Source organism: Phalacrocorax aristotelis, chromosome 3, assembly GCF_949628215.1.
Source record: "Phalacrocorax aristotelis chromosome 3, bGulAri2.1, whole genome shotgun sequence".
In the NCBI taxonomy this organism is placed as follows: Eukaryota; Metazoa; Chordata; class Aves; order Suliformes; family Phalacrocoracidae; genus Phalacrocorax; species Phalacrocorax aristotelis.
The window spans coordinates 21,298,814-21,325,809 of NC_134278.1; the positions used below are offsets into that span (position 1 = coordinate 21,298,814).

The 26,996-nt window shown below is 35.9% G+C and overlaps 1 protein-coding gene across 1 annotated transcript in view; it reads right to left on the minus strand.

Moving 5' to 3' along the window:
* SNTG2 (syntrophin gamma 2) overlaps positions 1 to 26,996 on the minus strand; it is a 183,846-nt gene that overhangs the window by 19,735 nt on the left and 137,115 nt on the right. The window contains exons 13-14 of the mRNA XM_075089724.1: positions 18,857 to 18,928; positions 14,086 to 14,295 (exon numbers count right to left, since the gene is read on the minus strand). Coding sequence (XP_074945825.1) covers positions 14,086 to 14,295; positions 18,857 to 18,928 — 282 coding nt within the window. The remainder of the gene's footprint in view (positions 1 to 14,085; positions 14,296 to 18,856; positions 18,929 to 26,996) is intronic.

Consider the following 26,996-nt stretch of genomic DNA (forward strand, 5'->3'; position numbering starts at 1 on the left):
GCTTAATAGTTACAATGACTACAGACATATGCTATCTTTCCATAGACATAGAGATTTCCCAGAAATAATTCAGCTTTGATGTATCCTCCTCATTTAGCAGACTGTCCCAGGATGCCGGAGCGCCTGCCTTCCCAATGGCAGGTTCCATTGGAGGTATTCTGCAGAACCAAAGGTTGTTCCAGCTGCTTCGAGCAGAACTGTGCTGGTCAGCATGACACTATGATGCTAGCGCTGCACTCTAAACGTAGGCAGTATCACACAATACTAACATCATTATGCACTAATTAGCATTATATCACATATTGGCAGTACTAGTCTTAAGTAGTCCTGAGCACATGTACATGTCCTCCACACTGGGTCCGTTTCACCAGAGTAGCTGGTAGACAGGAAAAGAGGACTGGCATCTAGAAGCAGATGTTGGTGAGAGTGTGTAAGTACCTCTTTACTGCAGCCTTCAGAATGAAATTAAGTCCCTACATTCACCCTAGGGCAGGATTTCAGCCCTTTAACAAGGTCACATAAGCTGGTTGGTAGTTTGTCTCTCACTCCCATCTACAAAAATCTTGACACTTCCATCTCAGCATGATCTACAATTAACTAATATTGTGAAGCTTGAGGACCTTAGTACTCTTTTTTTGTTGTTGTTGTTGCTCTCCATATGAATTAACATCTTCCATGACTACGCACACATCTTGGAATCCGCAAAAGGCAATTATCATTGAAGGCTTGGGGTTAATTACATCTAAATGGAAAACCAGAAAGGCTTCTTTCATGCTTATCCTCCATCAGTTTTTACAACAGGGAGAGGACAAGGGACAGGTTGCTTCAGTACTCTAAAACAAAGACTGATGTAGGATTCTGTCTAACAAGAAGAGGCTTTTACAACTTTCTCAATGACAGGCCAATTAATTTCAAAACCAGTTTTAATGATTATCAGTTATGATGACTCTTTCCCTTGGAAGGGGAAAGTGTTTGTGAACAGCTTGGCTAACCTAACAAGGGCTTTAGACTTCATTCATGGGTGTTAGGTACCCAAGTAAAGAGGTGAGTTGATGCTAAAACTGGGGAATGAATGTATGGGAAAGGACTACAGGAGGGAATTCTTTATTTCCACTTAGAGAGGAGGGCATAAATATACCTCAAATATCCTTACAGTCAAAGACAGAGCTTGAGCAACAAACAGAAAAAGGAACTGTTTCATGTGTAGTCACTGCCCTATGACATGGTTGGAAGCAAAGACTTGGTGGGTAATAGGCACCATAGCAGCCTGTCCATCACAGGCTTCTTAGAAAGGAGAGACAAGGAAGAAGAAAAGAGGACCCCTCCTCTTCTTGAGCTGCCTTCTATGTGTAGTGTCCTTGCCCACATAGAGCCATAGTATGAAGTCAGAAGGAAGTGAGCATGCCTGCCAGATTAGAGGCCTTCTGATTTCAGCACAGACATGTGGGTCTCCTGGGTAGGTTGAAGCCATAAGTAAGTTTGGTTGTTTCAGGGACTGCAAGGATTTGCAGTCCAAACGCTTCCAAATACATCTGGACATGCAATAGATTTTTGTGGTTGCTGGAAGATAAGCTTATTGAAATGCTTCAGCCAGGGGGCCTAAATTTGCCTAAGTTCTGTCACAGATGTCCAATGTAGTATCTCTGGATTTTTTGAAGACATAAAATCTTTTAATATTACTCTGATGTGGGATTGTATTCTGTCCAAGAAAAAGAGGTTCCACTTGTTTATGTTTTTCAGTAAAATTCTTTAAAATCATGATTACTAATAACGCCTGTCAGTGGAGAAGTTATATTCCGAGATCATCAACAAAGATTCATAGTAAAAAAATACCATTTTATATAATTTTTAGAGAATCAGGGTGGTCAGTTACCAACCTTTTCAGTCAGTATTCCTTTTCCTAAGATTTCCTTTACCTCCTTGGTAAATTAAGTTTCTAAGTAACAAATGAGATTCAGTGATGTTGCTCATGTAAGGGCAACACAGAAAAATGACATAGTGTACATTCCTTTTAATGGAGTTTACTTTTATAAACCTAGTGCTGTTGTTCATAATGCCTCATCAAGCTTACAGTTTCAAAAATTCAGCTGATGCCTGGCTACATTGTGGTTAATTTTTGTCTTGTGTGAAGAAAAAAACCTCACTTTTGCTTTAACTACAGCATTCATTCGCAATATAGTAATTCATTTTGGACTCAGCTATGTCCTGTTGAGCAGGAATTCTAGTATTTTTGATCAGCCAAAATACAGAAATAAATACCAGTCATCTGTTCCAAATGAATACAAATTTGGCATGTACATGATTTTGGTTGTTTATTTTCCGAAAAGCAGCTGGGAAGTAGGCAATACCATTACACTTTACTGCTTAAACTACACATTTCCCCTGATACTCTGTCAACTGCTTTATAGATGTACATACACATTTGCTCTAAGATGGGCTGTAAAGATTTATTACATGCAAGTGGGAACACAGACACCATTTTTCCCTATATTAATGTTATAAAATTCAGAACATACTTTCTAAAAATAAGAGATGAAAACAACCAGACAACAAAGCATTTGGGCAAGAACCATATGCATACAGTATACCTACTGCACACTGTATTCATATTTTTCACTTATTCACATTGTCCAAATATGTGCTATGCCTCTGTGTGGACATAATATGCCATCACTATACTTCATGTTAAAACCTTAATAAAACTTTGACATTGCTTGGAACAAGGGATTATGTCCATCAAAATTAAATTTTAAACTGAATTAAACATTATTTTATTAATCTAATAAATATATTTTTGGAGTATTGTTTTCCAGACACAAGACATACCTTTCACATGTAAAATAACACAATTGATGGGAACACGGTTTTACTTGTTCAGTAAAAACAGTACCTACTTCATGTGTTATAAAACAGCCATCATTATCTGGTTCTGGTCTTTTTCCTTTTTTATAGTTAACTATCAATAAATATAGATACATGCCAATAACAATAGGGCATGCATTTAGCATGTTTAATTTAGTGATGACCCCAGAATCTATTTAAAGTTAATAGCAAAGCTCTTTTGAGCTATTCAAGATTCATCTGTTGTTATTTCATCTTAAAAAAAAGGAAAAAATTAAAGCTTAGACATATGCAGATCAAAATTAAGTGACTAAATATCTCAAGCAGAACAACTAGAAATACCCCAAACTGAGCCCTTTTCTCTATTAAGAGTTGACTTTTCAACAAAGTCCACGATCCCTGAAAGACTTAAGAAAATGAATTGTATACAGATGAGGAGGAGAATGGAATCCTAAAGGGCTACATGTATATAGGGCGATTTGTTTGTCATTCTCTATTAAACTGGAGATTAACATAATAACTGAATTTAATTTTAAGAGTTTTTCCCTAGAAATCAATTACTGGTCAACATTTCAATCATATTAACAGAAGACTCCAGGGTTGCCAATTTCAACTGATAAAATTTTAATATAATCCAAATATCACTGCTACTTGTTTCTTCTTATTTCTGAGACCAAATCCCATCTCATATTACATTTAATTTTTTTTTTAGTCTTTCTGTCAGTACAGGCATCTGTGGAAAATGGAAGTTTATAGGACTTGTTAGAAGTTAAAGGCCTGAAACAGAGAAGGACCTAAAGGATGTGCTCTTTTATTATGCGTTAGAAATAAAATAATGCACAAAAGCATTTTAAAAACATTGAGGGTAAGGGAAAAAAAAAATACCAATAGCAGACAATCTGGAACAGAAATTCTTGCATTAAGACTTCAATGCAGAAGCTTTTTACAAGCTATTAAATCATACAGGAGTGACAGGAGTAAGGTTTCTTAATGCATCCAATGTATTTACCAAAACAGAGGTTGGTAAAAGCCTTAATATGGCACCGGGTAGGTCAAGAATGAGTTTTTTTGAAAATTCCACTTTTAGCATAAAAAAAACCTCTGAGTAGGATGTGGAGATGATGGTAAGAGCAAACAGAATTGTTATGGTTGTACTGAGAAATACATATTTCAGCCCACATATAGAGAGTGTACTAGGAGGCATACAAAATTAAACCCCTTAATTCTGAAGACACCCTGCAAGATCTTCTTCACAGTCTTTTTGCATAGAATTACTTGTGCTAAACGGAAGTGCTTTTTAAACACTTTGAAATTCCAAATTAGTTGAATTAAAAATGCACATTCTTTGGCTTTCTCATATTTTAAATTTCTGATTACTATTTCAGGATAAAATAAAATTTTATATTATATACCATATATATACATATATATACCATTATATACCATATATACTTTTTTTTTTAAAGCAAAACCTTCAGACGACATTTATAAAGTACATTGAAAGCACTCTCACTCTGAATCCACATTACAAATCAGAAAGTTAAACGGCAACGAAATCTGACATTCATCACAAGCATGAGCGTTTTCAGAAGTTTCTTCCAGCACTGACTCCTGAAGCGCAGGTGGATTCCTGTTCCAGATAACAGTGCAAAAGTATCAGTGAAATAATTTCTCTGCAAGTGACCATCTTCACTTAAAAAATGTGGCAGATCCACTCATTTGGCCAGACCTTTAAGGAATTCATCATGTCACAATTAAAAGGTTACAGAACTGTAGTAATTATGGATCGATACAATTAAAACCACTTTACTGAAATAACACCGATCTCATTAAAAATCTTGTACGTTTCTTGAAGATCTGCGGTTGCTGGGTATTAGTATAAAAAAGTACATTCTCTTGTAAAAGAAGGCACTGTAATCTGATGATTTCAAGAAGACATTATAGTTGATTTAAACATCGATGCATGCCTGTGGTTCAGCATATATGTATGCAAGAGACACACTGGCACTAAAAGTAAGATTTTTTTCAAAGGACTCAAATAATGGCTCATTATACTTTCACTGTACTTCAAAGAAAGCTTCTATTTCACTAGAAGCAGGGCTAGCTCAGTGCTTAGTACTTTAGAAAATAACACCTATGCTTAATATGTTCATGTTTTAAATGCTGGCTTTCTCAGGATACTGCTATGCTTGAAACTTTTGCCTTTAGGTCATCTATTACAATCTGAGCCATACTCATAAGTAAAATTCCTGTCACACAACAGTTGTTCTAACTGAAATAAATATCTAGCTGATCTAATCTATCTGTAATTTGTAATGCTTGTGACATTATCGCAGCTAACTGCAAAAATGGTTTTCTTAGTAGAGCTCTCATTGGACAGACAGCCTTTTCAGAAAACTTCAGCATACCTGGGATTAAGCATTAAACCACTAACACAGAGAGACTAGGACTACATGCACATGTGGCCTGAAGCAAATTGTCCTCTGCAGGGAACTGTGTTCCCTTAGGAAGACCGATAGGTTAACTAATTTCTCCTAAACCGTTGCAGATTCAGCTATTACTTGGCAGATGAGCAGGTAATGCAGTTATGGATGCCTGCTCGAGGCCATGGCATCCTGTCTGTAATATGAACCTATGGCTAATGTAAATCTGACAGAAGAGAGAGGACTTGCTACCTCCTCTGCTGAACAGGCAGCCTATGGCTTAAATTGGCTGTAGGAGAAGGCAGTGAGAGAAATGGAGGTAGGAGGACAATATCAAAGGCCAGCAGCTTAGCAGTGGTGATCCTCTAGCAGTGAAAATTCAAAGTGCATTCTTTAGCCATGGCTTATGTCAGCAATAGATTGTGCTTCCTCATCTCTGTGCCTGAGCAACAGCTTCAACTTTTCGTAGCAACTCATTTCTCCATAAAGAAAAGCAAGATACAACAGTGACTTGACTGTTTAACAGTTTCCTACCTGTAGCTTGTCCCAAGTATAATTTCACATACCTGAGACAGATTCTCTGTTTGTTTGTTATTATATAATAAAGGTTTGTTCTTTTCTGGTGATCTATAAAATCTGTAAATTTGCTGCTGAAAAAGGATTTTAATTAGAAATGTCAAGAGACGTTACTGAGTACAAAATCCAGTCTGGAATCAATGATGTTTGGACTAGAATTTTGGTTTTCCACCTTATTCTTATAAAGGAATCATGGGTGGAGAATAGTAGGGAACACCAACTTTTGAAAACATAAAATATCAAAATTCTAAGGTAACATTACTCTATAAATTTGAAATTCCATGACAGTAACTTCTTGACAGCTTATCAGTTTCATCCTTATTCAAGTCTGTAAGACCCCCTGAAAAATAATAACAAAACTAGACTCACACCACACAGTTCTCTAAATCTTTGTATTTATAAATAAATACAAATATATTAAGATAGACATAAAAAAGTCTTTGGATTTACCCTTTCAATATGAATAATTTGTAATTTTCAGAATATACTGCCATTTTTAGAACTATTGGTTTAGCTTAATGAAAATCAACATTAATCATGTTTATAATACAGAATATGTAAACAAGATTTTATTCAATAGCCTTGTAAATTGGTATATTCTCTTGCTTTTTTCTGAAATTATAAGTCCATTGTTTGCATTTCATCTGGCATACAAATTGTTGAATTAATTCTTATTCTTACAAATGTATTTACAATTAATCCATATGGTTCTCAGCATCTTTCTTTGGGTTGGATAATGGCGAGTTTTTTGCATCAGTGTGAAAATGAATTAGAATCTAATAGCTTTTCTAAAGATGACCAGTTAAATTGCAATTGTAATAAGCTTTCTGTACATAATGAAAATAATCTAAAACTTAATTGCATAATTAAACTGAGTGCTTCTGGTAACAAACTGATAAGTATCCTTTAATGACCCGATAAATCTAACCTAATCTAACTGCTATTTAATATCTCACGTGAATTTAAGGAGGGTTTTCACTATGCTTGTTTGTTTCAGAAATTAGTTCTGAAATTAGCATATGGTGGTGTTTCCATTTTTAAAGGGATGCCTATATAAAATTCTGTTTCATATATGGTTTTTCATCATCATTGCATATAAAATTAAGATAGCATTGCCAACTTTATTTAACCTTTTTGCATTTTAAATATATTATTTGGAGCTCACAAGGATTACACTGTGATCAACCAATCCTGGTACACTCATCCTGTCAGTTTACCATGAAGAATAAACAGATTCATAAGATAGAAATGGCAATTTCTTCTTATACAGACAGCCTAATTTCTCACAGATTTGTTTATTTAGGTGGCCCTCTTTTGCTCAGTCTCAGAGGGGGTGATTTAGACTACCATTTCTCAAACATCACTTAAATCCAAAAGATGCCTGAGTGTGTTTGTTTTGACCACAGAGTTACTCAGACACCTGTCATGGTTTCAGCTGGGATAGAGTTAATTTTCTTCACTCTAGCTGGTATAGTGCTGTGCTTTGAAATTAGCATGGAAAAAAAAACCTGTTGAGATAACACACAGATGTTTAGGCTGTTGCTGGGTAGCGCTTATACTAGTCAAGGACATGTCTAGCCTCCCATGCTCTGCCGGGTGCACAAGAAGCCGGGAGGGGAGGGGGCCCAGCTAAGAGAGCGGATTCAAACTGGCCAAAGGGATATTCCATATCATGTAACATCATGCCCAGTATGCTACCTGGGAGGGGCTGGCTGGGGGAGGGAGGGAGCAATCGCGGCTCGGGGACCGGCAGCGTCGGTCGGCGGGTGGTGAGCGGCTGTATCGTTCGTGTTTCTGCGTTTTTTTTCCTGTTTTCCCTTTCCCTTCCTTTTCCCTTTTATTATATTAACATTATTGTCATTATTATCATAATCATTTATCATCATCATTTTATTGTAATCATTAAACTGTGCTTATCTCAACCCACAAGTTCTTTTGCTCGTCCGATTCTCTTCCCCATCCCACAGGGGTGGGGGGGGGGTGAGCGAGCGGCTGCGTGGTGTTCAGTTGCCAGCTGAGGCTGAACCACGACAACACCCAAAGTCTTCTGAGCATCTCAGAAATCAGGGAGTTGGAAAAATTAGGTTAGCTGTGATAGGAAGATGAGTGGAAAGATACTTAATCTCTGCTCAAGTCACAGTGGGGACACAGTCTCTAAGATCTACTCTGATTATATCTAAGTTGAGCTGTAGTAAGATCAATTCAAAATGCCACTGGGGAATGACTAGAGAACACCTTCTGTGTAAGGCTCCAGGACGAAGACCCAGGAACTAAACTTCTTTTAGGCTGCATGGATCTGAACATCACCAAATCTTTTATTCAGTTTTCTCTAAATCCATAATCTTCAACAGGGCTTGTACCTTTCACGCTAAAAATAGTTTCAGATGGGGCTAATTGCACACTTCCTTGCAGCTTAGCCACCATACAGTGGGAATGCAAGGAATACACATCACTGACCAGTGCACATCACTCTTAACATTCTCAGTGGCTTGTTGAACACTTATACAAAGGAATGTTGCTAAAATATGCATTGATGTTCAGTGCCAAAAAAAAAAATTGTTTAGAAGCCATTTTAGCTCTTACGTAAAGGAATTTCTCCAGCTGGTTCCTGATTCTGATATCATGAGGAGTTTATTGTTACCTCCAGTGGACTGAGAATAAAAGTCCCAATACATAAAATAATTTTGTCTCTTTCTGGAGCTGCTCAAAATACGGGAGCTATTTATCCACTTAATTTGGTGAAAATGTAGGTTTTTAAAACACCAGTGCAGTTCTGTGCAGTTCTTTCTTTCTGATCTCTCATCATTTTACACATGGTAGAAGCAAGTAGGTGATTTGAAATATAAGCATGACTTGTCATTTTATAAACCAATTATTGCTTATGGCATATGACAGGTTAGGAAGTAGTACATATGCATACAGTCATGAATATATTGATATTTTAAACAACAGAGTCAACTGAATGCTTTTAAGGGAAATTATGAGAAAATAGTGCTTTCTTGGAGAGGTTATTGAAATCAGTTGGAAACAACCTATTCACTTATTCACTTCAGTTAGTTCTAGTTTAACAGTCCAGAACAAACAGCAAGAGGTTGTAGGAATGAATGAGCTGCAGAGGAGGGATGAGAGGGAAGCAATACATGGATACGTTTTATAAAGAAAACTTTAAATCCATAAATCATTACTGGAAAAACAAGAGGTGAAAACCAAAATCTGTCAACATTAAGGATTCCAAAAGGATTTGTACAATAAACAACGTATGTTTCATGGAAAGCAACTTCATCTTTCTCAGATGAGAATATTATGAATGGGTTAAAAATTAATTAAAACTGATGAACTGGTAAAATCTATGACAAGATATTACAAGGAAATTAAAAAAGATGAAGTGAGGATATAAAAAAGTAACCAGGACCAGACACTTATTCAGAGATAGTCCATAAAGCAAAAATGGAAAGAGATGCAAAGGTGAGGAAAAGATATTGTGTAAACCACTTCTTCAAAATAATTACGTGGGTTTTTTTTTGTTTGAATCATCAATAACGTGGTTGTAGGCATTTCATATAGATCGTTCAGAAGAACATACAGTGTACAGAGAGAAATGTTAAAGTCTGGACCAGGAAGCTGCTGAACCAAGGATACTGTAAGATACGTTACTCTCACATCTGTCATCTTTCGTAAGTGTGGAACACTGCTCATGCACAGAGATGAAAACAGAAACTGGCCAGACCAACCGATATTGAAAAGGAATTAACTGTTGTTTACAAAACAGAAAATGAATTGATTAGTTGCATTTGTTTTAACTGGTGTTTCTTTTTAAGGAATTTTAATCATGGTATTTTAGCAGCAAAATATTTGTGGAAAGAAAGTTGAAATGGGAATCCTATAGAAACAAAGCTCCAGGTTTGCATGCACAATTACTCCCAATAATTATTTTTGTATTTATCCAGAAATAGACATAATCAGCAAGCAATTCTGAGCCACAATGAGCCAGTCTGGCTTACATGTTCAGCATCAAGAATCTCACTATAGAGAATGGTTTGTTGTTAATTCTGAAGGACATAAGTAAATGTTAAAAATGCATACAGAAGATAAAACATCCACAGAAACAGATACATGTTAACGGAAATACAAAGAAGGAAAACATGAGATAATTGCATCATACATTTATGTTCATTATAAACTGTTTTTGGATTTCCAATAATGTTCACATGACATGGATTTAAGTGAAATATTATTACAACATTTGTGATTTTTTAATTATTATTTTTATGTATACTCCTCACAGGAGGAATTGGTATCATTTCAGAAGCATGATTTCTTACTAACATTTCTCTTAGCACAATACATTCATATCCCTGTCCTCAACAAAAATATATTATATTTTTATTTCCAGGGTTTATTGTTTGTCAAGATCAGCCATTGAGTTATGGAACAAAATGGAAAGAAGTTTGCTATAAGTACCTACCTTTAAGCACAGAAAATAACTATGCAGCAAACCTTCTTGATTATTCTGTTATGATTGAGTGGAGTCTCCAACTTCTAACCTCTTTTAATTTTTGCAGTAACTCATATTAAACAACTTTTTTTTGTCCCAGCAAAGTAAATGGTTTCATGAAACTAGGTTATTCAGCTGTATGAGGATTCGAAAGAGCTTGCAGCATCTGCATCACAGCTGGAAGCATGAAGGGAAAACTTTCTTTCATGTTTAGAAGTTGCTAGATAAATGAGGAGAGCACGTAACCGTGTCTCCTCACTATGTACACCAACTGCAGGTATTTCAGTGACACTGCAGTAGATGATTTTCCCACTGCATGTTTTTTTCAGTCTCCTGCAAGCTCTTCCGTCTTATGAAGCAGATTCCTCCCCTCTGTCTTCCACCATCCATGTAACAAGTACAAAGTTTTAAGATGCCAAAAGAGTTAGCCCAACTTTTCTACAGCTGACAGTAAAATGTCTCTCCTCTGTCCGCTACCAAATACTATTGCGATATCCTTCTCTGTCCTTCTGTGGAAGAAGACGGAAAACCCCAGAGATCCAAATCAACCTATCAAGAAGTTTCTGCATTAATTTAACCATAATATCCAAGACTCAGATGAGTCAAGATAATTCCCTTTGGAAAGAACAGTTTGAAGAGAGGGAAGAATACTGAGAAAGTGACTTAAAAAAACCAGCATTGACAAAACATGGAATAAAATTCCATAGTACTGACAAGACTACCCTGAAGGGTCAAAGAATTAGTAAGAGATATGGAAAAAGTGCTAGCTTTTTATTTTTGAAGACTGTCTACACTGAAAAAAAATTTTAAAAAAGAAAAATTACTTCATCTGATCATCATTAATTCGCCTTGTACTGTTTAGGATGTTCCAGGTGAGACAGAGAGGCTTGCTGGGATTTGTGGGAAATGACCGAACTTCTAGTTATGATTGAGAGGACTTCACAGTCCATCTTCCTCCATTGCAATGCTGACTTTTATTACCAACCTCATGGAAATATTTTTTAGCAGCACTTTTTCTGCCTTTCAACTGCCTTGCTGTCCCACTTCTATTGCATTTTTATTGCCCCCATCTGTCCAAACTACACCATCAGCAACTACAGTATTTTTATAGGCAGAAAATATAGATATTTCTAGCACATGGAGTTAACATAAGTTTGTTTACTATAATTGTTTGTAAATAGATTCTTTATATCAGGATGATTTAATTTCACAGTTTCTCAGTAGACTCTTTTTTGTAAGCATTTGCAGCTTGAAATGTGGCTATAAGATAACTGATAAGGGAACAATATTGTGAGAGGGATTTCTTCCTGCTTTATTGCTTTCTTTCTGTCGTTTAACACTGCTGCCATTTTCAGAAGAAATGTATTAAAAAATCACAAAACCTGGACAATATAAAATTCAAAAGCCCTTTTGAACATACTGTTGCATCTTAACATTTCTTTTCACAAACTCCAAGGACAGAATCTTCTCAAAAATACAACTGTTTTAGAAACACCACACATACAAAATGAGTACAGGGTAAGGTTAACAACAACTCTGTCAAAGACAAGATCCTAATGACCCTCAACAGTGAACAGAACCAAGACACATTTAAATAAGAATGGCTGAAATGTCACAGTGCAATCCAACACCTGCCATGAATCTTGTCGAATCATTTATGAATAAAAATGAATTTCCAACTGCAATTATGGTCCTTCTCTGAAAGAAAGAATTTTTATGGACAATCTCACCTACCATTGACAACCTTCAATTTTCTGGATACTGAAATGCCAGTTCTTTTTCTATGGCTTGAAATAATCTATATAATGTTAAGTTGCACCTCATTCATGCTACTCTTGATATCGTTCTGAAAAGAAGGACATTCAAAGCAGCATTTTTGTTTTGAAGGAAGAAAGAAAATAGTAGAGTCAAAAGATTTTTCACTGCTGGAAAGTGACGGCAGTGCTTTGCATCCTACTGACATAGTGGTCTGCAACAAACCTGAATATCTGCAACTGAGTGAAAGAAAATTAAGGTATGAGAGCACACATATGGAGACTTATGCCCTGCAGTTAGGACTTTTAATTGGATGCCTCTCCTGGAGGTTTCAGATAGGTTAAACCACAGCTGGAAACAATATTACTGTCTTTTGTCTTATATCAGTCTAGAGGATTGTTGTATTCAAATGACAAAAAATCATTGCACAAGCAAAGAACCATCCCTTAATTTTAAGACTGTTAGGTTGTAAAAGAACAACAAGTTTTGAGACTTAACAATAAATACTTTGGAAATCAAATCATCTACAGACCAGCTGATCTCCACCCTTGTTGTGCTTAATTTTAACTATATATTATCTGCATTTTTTATGGACAATAAGTAGGATCATCGAATGGTTGGTCAAACAGTCATATCATAATTTCTTGAAGAGTTCATGTGAGAAAATACTTTATTCATACTCAATATGAATTATTAATCCCTCCCTGATGACCAGCAATATTTCAGGAAGAATAATTTCTTTTCTGAAGTACTGCATTCCTTGTCAGAAGTGTGATGCAACAGCAATACCATTACAAAATCTTTTTTGTTACCTCATCAGTCTGAAGAGCCAATTGGAAGGGTTCTAAGCAAGCACCTGCAAACCTTGTTAGGATCTCAGAGATTTGGAAATTTAGAAAAGCTGATTCAACACCTGTGCTAGGACTCCTGCTCCTTGCAAGCTGTGCTAATGCGGTGATGCCGTGCTCTCACTACTGTAAATGTCTTTAGGAGGTTTCTGCAAACCTGAACGTATCAGATCAAGCTTGCATTTGTGCTAAACAATATAAATATGTTTTTAATTGGAGAAGGCCTATACTTTTAGTCTATATATTCCCATACCACTGGTTCAGTTCACTTAGGAGTATGGATCTAGATATTCAGCAAATAACTTGTTTATCTAACAGTATAGAGGTTCTTTCTTTAAGTTGCATCTTAAATCAAAATAAATTTATCTTCTCGGTCTTCACACCACAAAATTATCCCCTTTAGAGGAAAGTATCTGCTTTAGAATAAGCACAATCATTCTTTGGACTCCACTGACTGATTCTAATGGGAGCCTCCCACCTCAATGCTAATAGACACCCACATTTAGACAACTATAGCAGGAATCTTGGTCTTAAATTTAAAACCACCTAATGGGAAATGCACTCTCAGATCTGAGAAAATAACTGACTTGAGAGAATTTTACTAGCCGGTAAAAAGTGATAATCTGGTGTTTAATTTTGAGAATTTAAGACTATCATAAACTTTCACTTTTACGCTCTCTTCATACTCTTCAATGTTAGCAAGGACAATCCTAATTTACAAATAACAATGCAAAAGCAAAATATTTCTTCTTTGAAAATGGAACCATTATGTCAGACATAACAAATTTACCTTATGTGAGTGGAAAATAAGCTTTCTGGAAGAAACTGTTCAAGGCGGACTAAAGAATCTGCAGAGAAATTGTCTTCCAGTGGTAAAATGTATTAACTTCCAGTTTGTTATAATCAAGGTCAACTTCCAATTTTCAACGTGTCATAACACACGCAGTTTTTACAAAGTCATTGACATACAAATATTGATGTGATGATGAAGTTTTCAAAAGCCTTTGGTGTACTGAAGTGTACTCAGATCCTTAGTCATGGAGCACACCAATCTGATGCAATTATTAAACACACAAATTATTTAAATATTTGTTAGACTGATTTTACTGACAAAATGCCTCCAGGATTTAAATCATTCATTACTTACCCCTGTTCTCTGAACTTCCAAGAAAATCGCTCTTTGAAATGCTCTCTCCCACACTGCCAACTCGTTGCCCAGCTCTACGTTGAAATAATGACTCTTGCCATGTCCAACCATAACACTGAAACAATATGGCCTCTGGTCTTCAAGATCAATGTCCTGATGAATACCTAAATACAAGTTTGCTTGTAGCCAGCAATCATCAGCAAGCCAGAGCTGAAAGACATGTTTCAGTATGTGATTCTTCATCTCGCAAAAACAAACAGTTAAATCGGTGTTGTCTTCTGTAAGTGATGGGTACTTGGATATGTTATATCATTATGTTAATAACTACTTTGAAGAAATGTTCTGAGAATTAAGTAATAATTTCAAAGACAACTTCTCTCTTTGCTTCTTACTCACTTTACTCTGTATCATGTAATCCAAGCTACTTCTGCAGTTCCAAAATACCGTCAAAGTTACCTAAGCAATACATACATAATTTAAAAGGAGTTTGTAATAATACATTGTTCACAGTGAAAAGGAAGTAAATGCCTGAATTTTTTGAATACAATTCCAGTGCTCTGTACCAGCTTTACAGGAGAATATAGTTACTCTGTTCTAATTGGGTTCCAATATGCTAAACACCAAGGAATGCAGTGATTTATCAAGCACCCATGGGCTCATTCTGGCAATGAAAATGTGAGCTTTCAAATGTCTCCTAATAGCTGCCAATGCTGCTCTGTAATTACAAGGGGAGTGAAGTGAGATCCTGCCACCACCTTCAAGATAAAGAAGAGAAACTTATTAGTCTTTCATAATAAAAAATATCCCTGTAACAGAATGTTTTGTAAATGAAAACAAACTCTTACAAGAAACCTCCCTAACCTTTGAAGACTTCATTGCTTAGCATAAATATAGAGAAAAAGAAAACAAAATAAAAAAGCTACCGCTTATGCATCTGAGTACTTTCACTGACTGAATTTCCAAATTATGCATTTTTTAAAATGTCTATTTAGCATCTATTTAGCTATCTCTCTATAAAGGCATGGGGCAGAAAAGAATGAATGAACAAAAAAAGTAACTTGCAAAGAGAATGTTATTTCTTATTTTTTTTAAGCTCACCTGCAAACAGAATTTTCTTTCTCTAGCACTCCAAGTTAGGTTTAGGAGACTTGACTCTAGTCAGACAGACCTGAGGTAAAAGCAGTCATCTTTGACTGGACCTAGGTGGCTTTGAAAAGACCAGAATGCAGCTTTGCAGTGATACCCAAGTCCTAAAATCTTGTAGTCAGGATAAGCCTTCTCTAAAGATTTAGAATTTTTTTTCCCAGATCCTCTAATAGTCCATCATAGCCTATTGTTGAAAGTCCATGCACATGGAAGCAAACAAACAACTGGAATCTGAGCATCCAAATGTAATGTAAAATATTCTGATACATGTAAAAGAAATGCTTAAATGTTCGGGGTCTTCTGTCCCTCCTGTTCTAGGAGCACACACAACTGCTCTCCAGGACAGCAGTGAAGATCCACTTTATAGTAATGAAAAGCAAAGGAAATAAATGCTCTGCTAGCACACCCTCCTCTGTCTACTGCTCTCATATTCACAAATAGGATGAAAATACTTGGATGGGAACAGAAAATTTTGTTTCTGCTGGTGAATTACTGAATAACATAAAGCTGGCAAATGGAACCTTATGCAATTTACTCAAGTCTAGTCTGTTAAGCTATGGATGTTTTGTGGGGCACCTCAGAAGCAGCATATAATGCCACCAGGGTACACAGCACTTTGTTGTCAAAAATGGGCCTGCAGCTACCCAAGGAGAGAACAGTCTTGAAGAAGTTCAAAGTTATCTTACAATGCTCCTTTGGACTGGTGAAAAGGAAGCTGAACAAAATACCTGCATATCATCTGGTGTTCAGCAGCCATGGAGCGTCAGGTATTACATCTACATCTGCTTCAAGACTCAGTACTTCTCATTTTGGCTCACAGACTACTATATTAAAATTTTTTACCTTGTATGTGAAAATGTGAAGTGTGAAAATACCAGGCAATAGAAGAAAATAAAATGTTTTTAAGACAGGTGGCTTTTAAAAATGTGTCTAATACTCTCACCCCTGAAAAATACAGATTTTCAGTAACAGTTCCAGTAAACATGGAGTATGAGGCAAGGTATACATGAGATAAAAGAGATCACATTTTCAATCTGGTTGTTACCACTAAATGTCCATGAATATGCAAGTATGTGGTATACTGATTAATTTTCATTCACATGCATATGCATGCTTGTGTATTCAAGGGGGTATTTATATGTATGCATGTATACACACGCAAAAATCTAAAATAATAGCAAACATTTTGTTGTAAAATGCAATTTTCATGTTGTGTTCTTATTTTCCATGTTTAACTCTTGTGTCATAATATACATAGATGAGACACAGTTAGGTAACAAGTGCACCTCACCTTAAAACCCATCTTTCGTGAGAAGATCCGATAGCACTCTCCAGCACAGTTTTGCACTAGTTCTAACCAGCTTCTGAAAATCCTTAAGAACACCCTCCCCAAAGGCAGTTTTTACAACATAAACACCATCTTTCAGTCTCCAATGTAGAAACCTTAATCTCTTAAGATTTTTTAATCTTTTTGGATTTGCTCATTTTGCCTCATTGTCATTTTCACCAAAGAATCAACAGAAAAGAGGTTAAAGTGTTGAATTTGAGCTTTTGCACTTTAGCTAATGTATTCATGAAGACTGGCAATTAAGCATTAATTTATTAAAATGTCAAGAACATTAAAGAGTTCAATCTTGGGTAGTTTATTTCACACTTCTTTTTCTTAATGAAAAAGTACCACAGAAATTGCTTTAAGGATAGATTGCCCTTGAAATTACTAAAATATTCAAGGAAGGACTGAATTTCAAATCAGTAGTAACATTTCAAGGAGGAAAAACCAAAATGTATATAAACTATATATATATATGAAAACCTATATGAAGTATAGCAAAACCTTTTCAAAAGGAATAATGAGTATATATTTCACTGCTGCCTACCTTATTTATCAGGAAAAAGTAACTTTTAAAAAAGATTAAGGAGACAGAACAAATAATCTGGGACAGAGCTTCTACTCTTTGCTGCTGTCTCAGTGATGGGCAGGACTTGAAATTGCCCACACGTACCCAGCTGGAGACATGGTCACATTAAAGTAATGCTGTGCCCACAAAAATACAGCTGTGCTCCTGCAGCCTGTGCTCCAGAGCTGAGCTCAAGTCCTGAACTCCAGGATTGCTGTTTTCCCCTCTCCCCACTTCTGCCAGAGAAGGGAACCTTCCTCCTCTGCCCAGTGACAGCAGGTTTACAACAGAGAAAAAACAGGCAGTGATGGGATGCAAAACTGACAGCTGACATCAGCAGAAGCTCTTTTAACAGCCACTTAATGGAACTGACACCTCTGTAAAATGCAGACGTTGGCCCATGTTTCAGAGCTATTTTTTTCTAGATTTCTGTCACGTTCTGTGTGCTCCTTGCTCTGTTGGTTGTAACTTCATAATGTTTTCAATTTATAGGTTTTTTTTTAAATCATAGTCAACGAAATTGGTGTAGGAAACATGTCTATGTTGTTGAAAGTTAGTTTGGGACAAGTAGTTTGAGCAGTCAGGACATGGAAACTCCCTGCCACCCCATTCTTTGAAGAATTTGGTCATCCAGCTCTACAGCAAACCCCCCTCTATGCAGAACAGGGCAGTAAAGGGGAATGGAGTGTCATTGTAAGGTCTATGAACTTTTTTTCTCTTTTTACTTTTCCTTCTGTAAATTGTCCTGAATAACTGCCTTGCATCAGAAAAAAAAACCCAAATTGACCAAAAAAATCCTTAAGCAGTTCTCCTTCAGTGCAATGTTAAGTTGGGTTCTGTACAGGTAATAGAGCAACAACCTTCCTTCTCCACAACGTTAGCACATAGTCAAGTGAGGAACAGCAGAGAGAAGGACAGTGAAACAGCATTTTATCTGAAAAGACACATCCTTCTGTTGTTGGTGTCGTCCCCTCCCCCTGATAATATGTTTGTTTTTACCCTCTTAGGCAAGTAGGCTCTTATCTAGCCTCACCTCACCTGCAAAGCAGGTTTTGATTAGCTGGTAGACAACTAAATTATCTGATGCAACTTATTAGAAAATATCTTCTGTAAGTCAATTATTTAAACAGATTGCTAAGGTTTTGCCCAAACTCTTTCCTTGGGACAAGCTAAACAGAAAACGTGATGCTGTCCCTAGGTGGTAGAAAAAAATATGAAGAATTCTGTGGTACATAAATGCACCATGCTGCCCTTGGTAAAGTAAACCCTACTATAATATTTGCAAATAACACATGATCTAAAAAGGACATAATTTTACACTTCTAACTACTGGAATTAAGTAAGACTATGTTTATACAGATCAGGAACTACTGCAAAAGCATTCTTCATCACACTGACTTAAAAACCTGAGCCACTAAGAAAAAAGCCATATCCAGCTTCATTATGCTTAGCTGTGTGTCTCACCAGCACTTCGTATAACCAGCTCCAATATGGAAAAATTTCTTCAATACGGAAGGATTTTAGTAACTTGCGCACTTGGAGCTTAACTCATTTTTCATATTCTCTTATACCAATGCACTAGTCGTTACAAATAGTTTTTTTTTTATTTAAAGATAAACTATTTGAATGTTAGCTACTCCTAGTTAGATTAACTTGAGCTTATCAATAACAGGAAAAGGCAAGCTTTCTTTACTAAATAATGTCATTGTAATCATTAGGAAACCTACCTTGTGAATTTTAAATAGAACCTCACAGAGGTTATAGATTTTTTCAGCTCGTACCCAGTCTAGCGTGCTTACCTATAATATCAAAAGAAAATATTAACAACACATTCTTTTTTCTAAAATCATGTACAGATGAAAAAATTAAAAAGCTTTCACCCATCAATATTCTACTAGATGCTCCAAATATAGGCACATTAGTACATTTAATATCCAGCATTTAGAAAAGGCTGTCAAATAGCATTCAATTCTTACAGAAACAGCATCTACAGGAGTCTTACTATAATTAAAAGGTATTAAATAATTTCATTCCTTTTTTCCCCATTATTATTACAGTATGATGGAAACCTCTTTGTAACCTCTGTGGTGAGTTACATAGGCATATTTATTTTCCAAGGTGCTAACACAGAGAACCCAAAGTCTCAAACCTGGAGTCATTCAGCTTCATGACTCAATTTAAGAAAAATCTTACAATCAACAGACCAAGATGTGTTCCTACATTCAGACTTGAATTTACATACACTAGGGCACCAATATCTTTATATTTATATTAAACACTGAAAAGAACTATGCAACTGCAATATCTGAAATTAAGCAGAATGTCAACTGTGTGCTTACTAATGAATATCAAAAGACATATTTTTTGTTTCTTTTGATTTTATTTCTTTATCCTGTTGAGATGACAGGCTGTTAAAATTTTACAGTTTCAATGATACTTGAAGTTTTTCCCTAAATTCTAGTTCATGGTATAACGTGATAATCTGTTTTCTTTTAAAACCAGTACCTAGCCTACGTAGTTCAAGAAAAAAAAAACAAAACCTATAAATAGAAAAAATACAAGGGGAATACACATTATTTTAATTACATATTTTGGAGCAAAATCCTAGCTCTTGGCGAATGCACAGAAATGGCTGCACAGATATATGAGTAATTTGACTAAATTGCAACTCTGATGCTTTAGCATATTGAAATAATTGTTTTGGTGACTCTAATAGCAAATTAGATATACTTTAAAATATGAGGGCAGATGCAGCTTTGTCCTGTTCCCGTCCCCCTCCCAAAAAGAAGAAAGCAGAAAAATTAAATTAAATTATTTATTACAATATTACAATTATATGCATTATATATAATTATTATAAAGCAAAATTTGGCTGTAAAACATCTGGCCTCTGTGGATGAAATGTAACTAGGAAAAAGCTATGAAATTTAATAACAGATTCTTTTTCTCTGTATTCACAGTAGCACGTAGTTCAACTATAATAATCAGTCTTGTTCCTGATATTTTGCATGAAGGCCAACATGATTTTTTAAAATTTAAAATTTATTTTTAAGTTGAATTTCCAGGTCTTCATAAATTCTAAACCTCTAAGCAAAATAGTAATAAAATGGTGAAAATCCAAACCACTAGAACAATTAGGAGCAGACTGATGTGACTTCTACTGGTTATTAAATGTTATTTCAGAGTGCTGTTGGAGGAGTAATGTGAACTTGGTGTTAGTTTCTTTCTAATCTTACATGCTCTTATGTCCACTCCAAGCGAAATTAATGAACATTATTATCAAGCAAACCTCACTGTGTGTTTCAAAGCAGTTTCAGAACTCACCTGAATTCTTTCTTAGCGTGGAAAGCATCCCACCTAAATGTAGACATCAGAAGTATCTAACCTTAACAACTGTCGTGGTATAACCCCAGCTGGCAACTCAGCCCCACACAGCCACTTGCTCACTCCCCCACCAGTGGGGATGGGGGAGAGAATCGGAAGAGTAAAAGTGAGAAAACACGTGGGTTGGGATATAGACAGTTTAGTAAGTGAAGCAATTCCACACATGCAATAATCTAATCTTAATTTCACCATATTGGGAAAGATTAAAAAAAAAAAAAAAGGAAAAAAGGCAGTGCTTTCTCCCAGTTTCTCTAACTTTAGATTACATCTTTAACTTCTAGATGACTACATTTAGATGAGATGAATCACCTATTGCAAACGGGACCTATTGTCAGTAGAAGAGGAAGTTCTACCACCACCACCACCTCTTTTCAGGATATAAAGGCACTTATATTCTAGGGTTCTCCATTTGACAGTTTTTATATTTCAACAACCAAATGACAAACTTCACTGGAATACAATGCATGCAGTAGCATATGTAAAAGCATGTTATATACTTTCTCTTCCTGTTTTACTATGAGCAATTTCTTATCACAAATTAAAGCTCAAAACATTACATATTGCTACCTTTAAAAGTACTTAGTACTACTTTAAAGGAACTTTGTCAAATTTAAATCTAATGTTAGCTTTTTTCTGAAAATGAATTTAAAGCAATTTTAGATATACTTGCCCTCCCATCACTTCATAAAATGTAGCAAGTTTTAGAGTCATACATTTCTAATTTTAAGTTTCCATTTCTCTTTTCCGTATAGTCCATCCAATATTTTCTTTGAGTTTTGCTTTTGCTTTTTAGTTATTGGTGAGTAAGCCATAACACAAGTTTAGAAGCAACTGCAACTGAGGGATTATAAAGCTGATTGATTCATAAAGAAATGTTATACATTTAAACATGCTCACATAGAGCAAGTACTGCAGGTCTTTGCTTAATCCTTATTTACAGGGAAATCTTTTTTACTTTGATGGCTGTTTTGAAAAGAAAATAATTAAATAATACAGGGTTTGGCCCATTACTGTTGATCCTCAAGAGGGATAAGGATATAGGCAAAATAGATTTACAGTGTAGAATGGTGGCTAGTTCATTATTTGGTCTTGAATTTCTCAAAGGGAATGATTCTTTTCAGTCTCATTTAAAAGCAGGAGAATCCTTCATCCCTGTTAGGGGCTAGACAAGATACAAAAGCTTAAGCACCAACTTAATCTGCTGCTTATGAAAACGAATTTAGTGACACAGGCTGTAACCTAAAAGCTGTTGAGACATGACTGAACTTTCATATGCTCATATTGTTTGTTTTGATTCCAGAAAATAATTTAAACTGTTGGGGTTCTTTGCTGCTATTAATGATGCTACCATGGACAATAGTGACTCTGCTGTGCCATTAAATTCACTCTGAATACTCTAGCCTGCTCCCCATTATCCTGTACACCTCTTTCATCCTTTGACTGTATGTAACCTCTCATGGCTTTTTCAGCAGATAGATAGTGATGATGATAACTGTCGGCACCTATATAAGCCAAGTTTTTCTTTTACTGCGGATGCCTGAAAAAGGCTACCATACTTGAAGCCAGAGCGAAACAGTCTGAATATCATAGTGCGCAAGGTCATCAAGAGAAAATGAATGACATGTTGATAGAGATTTTAAGGAGGGGAAACATACTAGATACAAAGGTTACTAGAATTCAAAGAGACAGCTGACATGATTTGTAGTTTTCTCAGAACTATCATAGTATGTCTAAGTTTAAAATGTTATTTTTATAGACTGCTTTGCTTCAAAACTGCTTCTAGTCAATGAGAAAAGCTGGAAAGAATCAGAGAAGTTCACAAAAAGTGCAATCTCCTTCATTTGCTTTAAAGGATGTTTCAGTTTATTGCAGGCTTATCCATCATCACACATTTTATAACTGGGTAATGATTGGTAACTAAGATAAATGAGATACTGAAATTGATTCCTTAGGCAATAAAAAAGTTTTTCTTGTTATTTCCCTTTGGAATTGTTCCTGTAGGTATTCTTTGCAATTTCTTGGATTTATTTTAGCATGACAAGATAATTATTTTTTAGTAAAGTATTTGATAAAATGTTTCAAGAAAGGTATATTCAGAATGGGTCACTTAATGGGACATAATTTCATTCCTATGAATTCAGTTCTGACAAAGTATCAAAAATAGCATCAAAATACTGGGCTTCCAATTTAATTCCTGTTTGTCTAATACATGAGTTTATGACCAACAGTAGCTGAATGCTATTATTATTGGAAGACCAACTCCTTAGCTAACTCAATGCATTATGTGATGTACTGAATACCTGGTTTTGTAGATATTTGGCTCTATTAATCCTTTCAGAAAGATTGTAAAATAATACATTTGTAAACTCAGAGATAACACTGACCTGATTACAGATAGAAAAATAGGAACTTGAAGTTGTGGTTTTAAGTCCATAATGAGAGACTGAAATAAGTATGTAGAGTTACAAAAGTGCTAAGTGTTGCAGAAGTACTTTTTACTTTAGCAGTGTGAGTTTCTGTAAGTTCCTCATGTTTAGGCATTACAGTGGATTTCTGAAAATAAACAAACTACTAAAATCTAGTTTTACTTAGTTAGACCAAGTGATCTCAGTATCAGTTCCGGCTCATATTCCAAATACACTCAGCTTTAAATGTGGGTGTTAACTGATTTTTCTTTAAAAAATTATGATTTAAAATAGGGAGAAAACAGTAAAGTTAAATTCATTTTGACACAGACATGTAGTAAACAAACTGGAAAAGTTACTCCCTAGAAGAGAATTCTGCAATTATAAAACAGACATAAAAGACTTTCATGCCTATTCAGAGGTCAGCACTGAAGGATTGACTAGACATAAGAAATAAGCATAGAATTCATGTAAAAGAGAATTACACTTCAAAACTCATCAAATTCAAGAGAACATAACATACTTTCTGACCTTCTATGAACACTGAATCTGATTCACAGCATCCAGAAATCTCAAGTGCCCCCAAAATACGAAAGAAAATCTGAATACATTTAAATTTAAGAAAAAATATCAAAGTGGCTGTAATACTTATTACTGGAATACAGAGAATGCAGCATGATCTGACAATTAAGGAGAAGCATCCAACCCACCTAGAAGGACTAAGCAGGTATAGGCAAAAGATGAAATTCTTTTAGGCCAAGAGTAATTAATTCCATTGGTCTCTTCACTCTTCAGTGGAAAAAATGAGCCAAGTATAATTTAAAAAAATTAAAAGATATTAAAAAGGAAAAAAAATCAAGAAGTGTTCTTGAGATGAACTATAATATATCAGTATAAGAAGCCTAAAGATGTCCCGAACAACTCAAGCTCAGTACAAAACACACACTAAAGAGCAGTCAAAATAAATAAAACAAATAGAAAAAAAATAAAGACTTGTGTGTAGAGTTGTTAGAAAGTTTACCAAAAGCATTCATGGTCAAGTCTATGCCCTCAAACTCATTGCCACCTCTTTCTTACTATGTTACACTGACATTATGTATAATGTAAATTACAAATACAAGTATTTAGAATTTACATAGCAGTACTCTCTAACATTCAAAGCACTGCTCATGGCTCATGTGCTAATTACATTATGCAAGCTTTCTTTCTCTGCAATGTTTTTCAAAGGTGGAACTATTTTGGTGACTTTCACATTATTCCTAGATTTATTCCTTTTCTTAAAACTATAAACATGATTTATTTAATCATGTTGAAAAAGACATTTTTGTAATTAAGGATAATACAACAGCTCCAAAGATATGGCTACTTTGAGATCTGAATTTAAAAAACATATTGAACTACAAGGAAGACATAAAAAATCAAACACTACAATCCTCCCCTACATAAAGCCCATATACCATAAAACCAAAATATCCCATTTTTATGGATAATTTCAATGACATAAAAAATAGTTTGATTCTTGAATTACAATTTTGAATAAAGTCTCCAATTTCTCCTATGATATGAATTCAGAACCTTTTCAAGATCTGAAAATTGGCAGATATTTATTAGAAGCTTTCATCATTTAATAAAATACTGCTTGCATATTAACATTGACACAAGAATAATTTCCATTTGTTCAATGGTGTTTTTCACATGTGCAGTTTTCAGAAATGTGTCACAATTCTAATGTAGCAATCTGTAAATGAAATCTGTGAATTTCTTAAATACAGTCAGAGAAGCCACTTTAGGGATGCAGAAAGACCATTATCTGTTAGACGGTTCTTGATATTTACTTCTATGGTGAAATTTCTACATTTTTGGAAACACCATCTGAGATATTGTTGAGATGGAGTATAAATAGAATATTACTTGCCATAGTAATTTCTTTCATACAAAAATATCCACTTTTTTCCACAACTTTATTTTTGCCCATGGATAACTATGTTTTCCATTCTTATGAAAGTTAGCAGCTGTATTTACATTCATGTCATCTTTTACACACAGTGAAGTAGAAAAAGAGTAGCAATTGCACCAGATCCTTTTACAAGCAGTTGTAAAATTATGGGTAAGGTCATTGCAACGGAAGATAACTGTACGACTTTTAGGTAATCTACTCTGTGCACATGACATTGATACACTGATACACTACATCGATTCAGTATGGAAATAGCAATACCATCATAGAAACACCTCTGAAATAAAACATAAAGTTTTATCTTCTAAAGATCAAGCAAGTTAAAACATCTGTATTTTTGTGATAGAACAATCCATTTTTAATGTTTCACTTAACATAGAAGAAAAAAGTGGGAATAATGGTAAGAGCAGTACCATTAAATACCTCTAAAAAGAGTGAAACATCTCTATGCACAGCCTTGTGTGGGGACCTGTGTTTCCAGCTGCAGAGCTGGGACATGAGACACATAACCAGTGTCAGGGCACAGCGTGGGTTGGTGGCTCCCTGGGTGTCATGGGAGCCCCAGGGTCTGGCAGGGCAGGGTCCTTGCCAGCCAGGACCCATCCCATCACCTTGTAGGGGGTTGACCCTGCCCAACAGCTAAGCACCCAGACAGCCACTTGCTAATTCCCCGTCCCCCTGCAGTGGGATGGGAGAGAAAAGGAAGAGCAAAATCAAGAAAACTTGTAGGTCAAAATAAGGACCGTTTAATAAGTGATGGAAAGAGGAAAAAACAAGTGACACAAAGGTGATCGCACCCTGCCGGCCGGCCCTAAGCAGACCGATGCCCAGCCAGTCGCCAAGCAGCGGCTGCTTTTGAAGACCAAATCCTTTTTTATTGCTAAGGCTGATGTTTTATGGTATGTACTATCCTTTTTAGCCTATTTGGGTCAGCTGTCCTGGTGCTGTCCCCTCCCAACCTCTTGCCCACCCTCAGTGTGAGCAGTGTGAGAAACAGAGAAACTCTGTGCAAGCAAAGCTCAGCAACAGCCAAATCACTGTTATGTGTTGTTTTAGTCACAAATACAAAACCTGCTGCTATACAGGCTACTATGAAGAAAGCTACCTCCATCCCAGCCAGGCCCAGTACATGCCCACAGCCAGGAGCAGGGCAGCCACGGGGACTGGGGGCAGCCCCAGCTCCGGGCACCAGGCACCTCCCTGGGGACAGGGGTGGGCTGAGGCTGGGCCTGGACATGGGCCCATAGGTGGGCTGGACTTGTTGGGTCCCATGGCTGGGCAGGACAGGGCTGTGGGGAGCTGGAGACTGGCCCTGCTGTGTTGCTGGGGCAGGGGCTGATGGCCATGGTGGGCTGCAATGGGGTACTGGGCTGAGGGAAGGGTGGGAGGAGCCCCAGGAAAAGAGGGTCAGGGACAGGCAGGGCTGGAAGTGCCCTCAGGACACTGGTAATCATCTCTGAAGTGTGGCTTTAGATCCAGGTTTGAATTCTCCAGGTGGGTCATTGCTGGAAACAGTTGGTTTTTTTTTTTCCCCTCATATACATCTGTGGAATGATTAAATAGCAAGAAAACTGGTCAGCAGGTTTTATGATTTATAGGCTCTGTCACACTTACTGGTGTGCAAAAACACAATAGAGTGTAGTACATACTGACAAGTAACATGGTGTGAATACTACCAAACATTCATCCTAACTTGTCTGTTCTCAGTAGAGTGCTGAACATGATAAATGAAGTAGTTTATCCCCAATTAGTATCATGTAGATGGATAGTTTTAATTATATCACGTTTCTTTGAAAACAGGTCTGAAAAAAATAATTAAAATTTATAAAGGAAAAGCATTCATGTGGTGTGTTATTTGTTTAATATTTTTGTATGGTTTTGCATTTTAATTGGATTGTAGTAATTGAATCAGGTTTTAGTTCCTTGACCTAACAGAGATAAAAAACCTCCTTTCCCCAGATGTATTGTCTCATTTTTAAAAAGAAGATACTGGCCATTTAAAAATGCTTGAAGTTAATAGGAATCATTGGATTTAGAATTTCAATCTAGAGAGAGAAAAAATGTTACTGATTGCTTCTCACTGATGTTCATAAATAAGTTTGAAAGAGCATGTACTTCCCA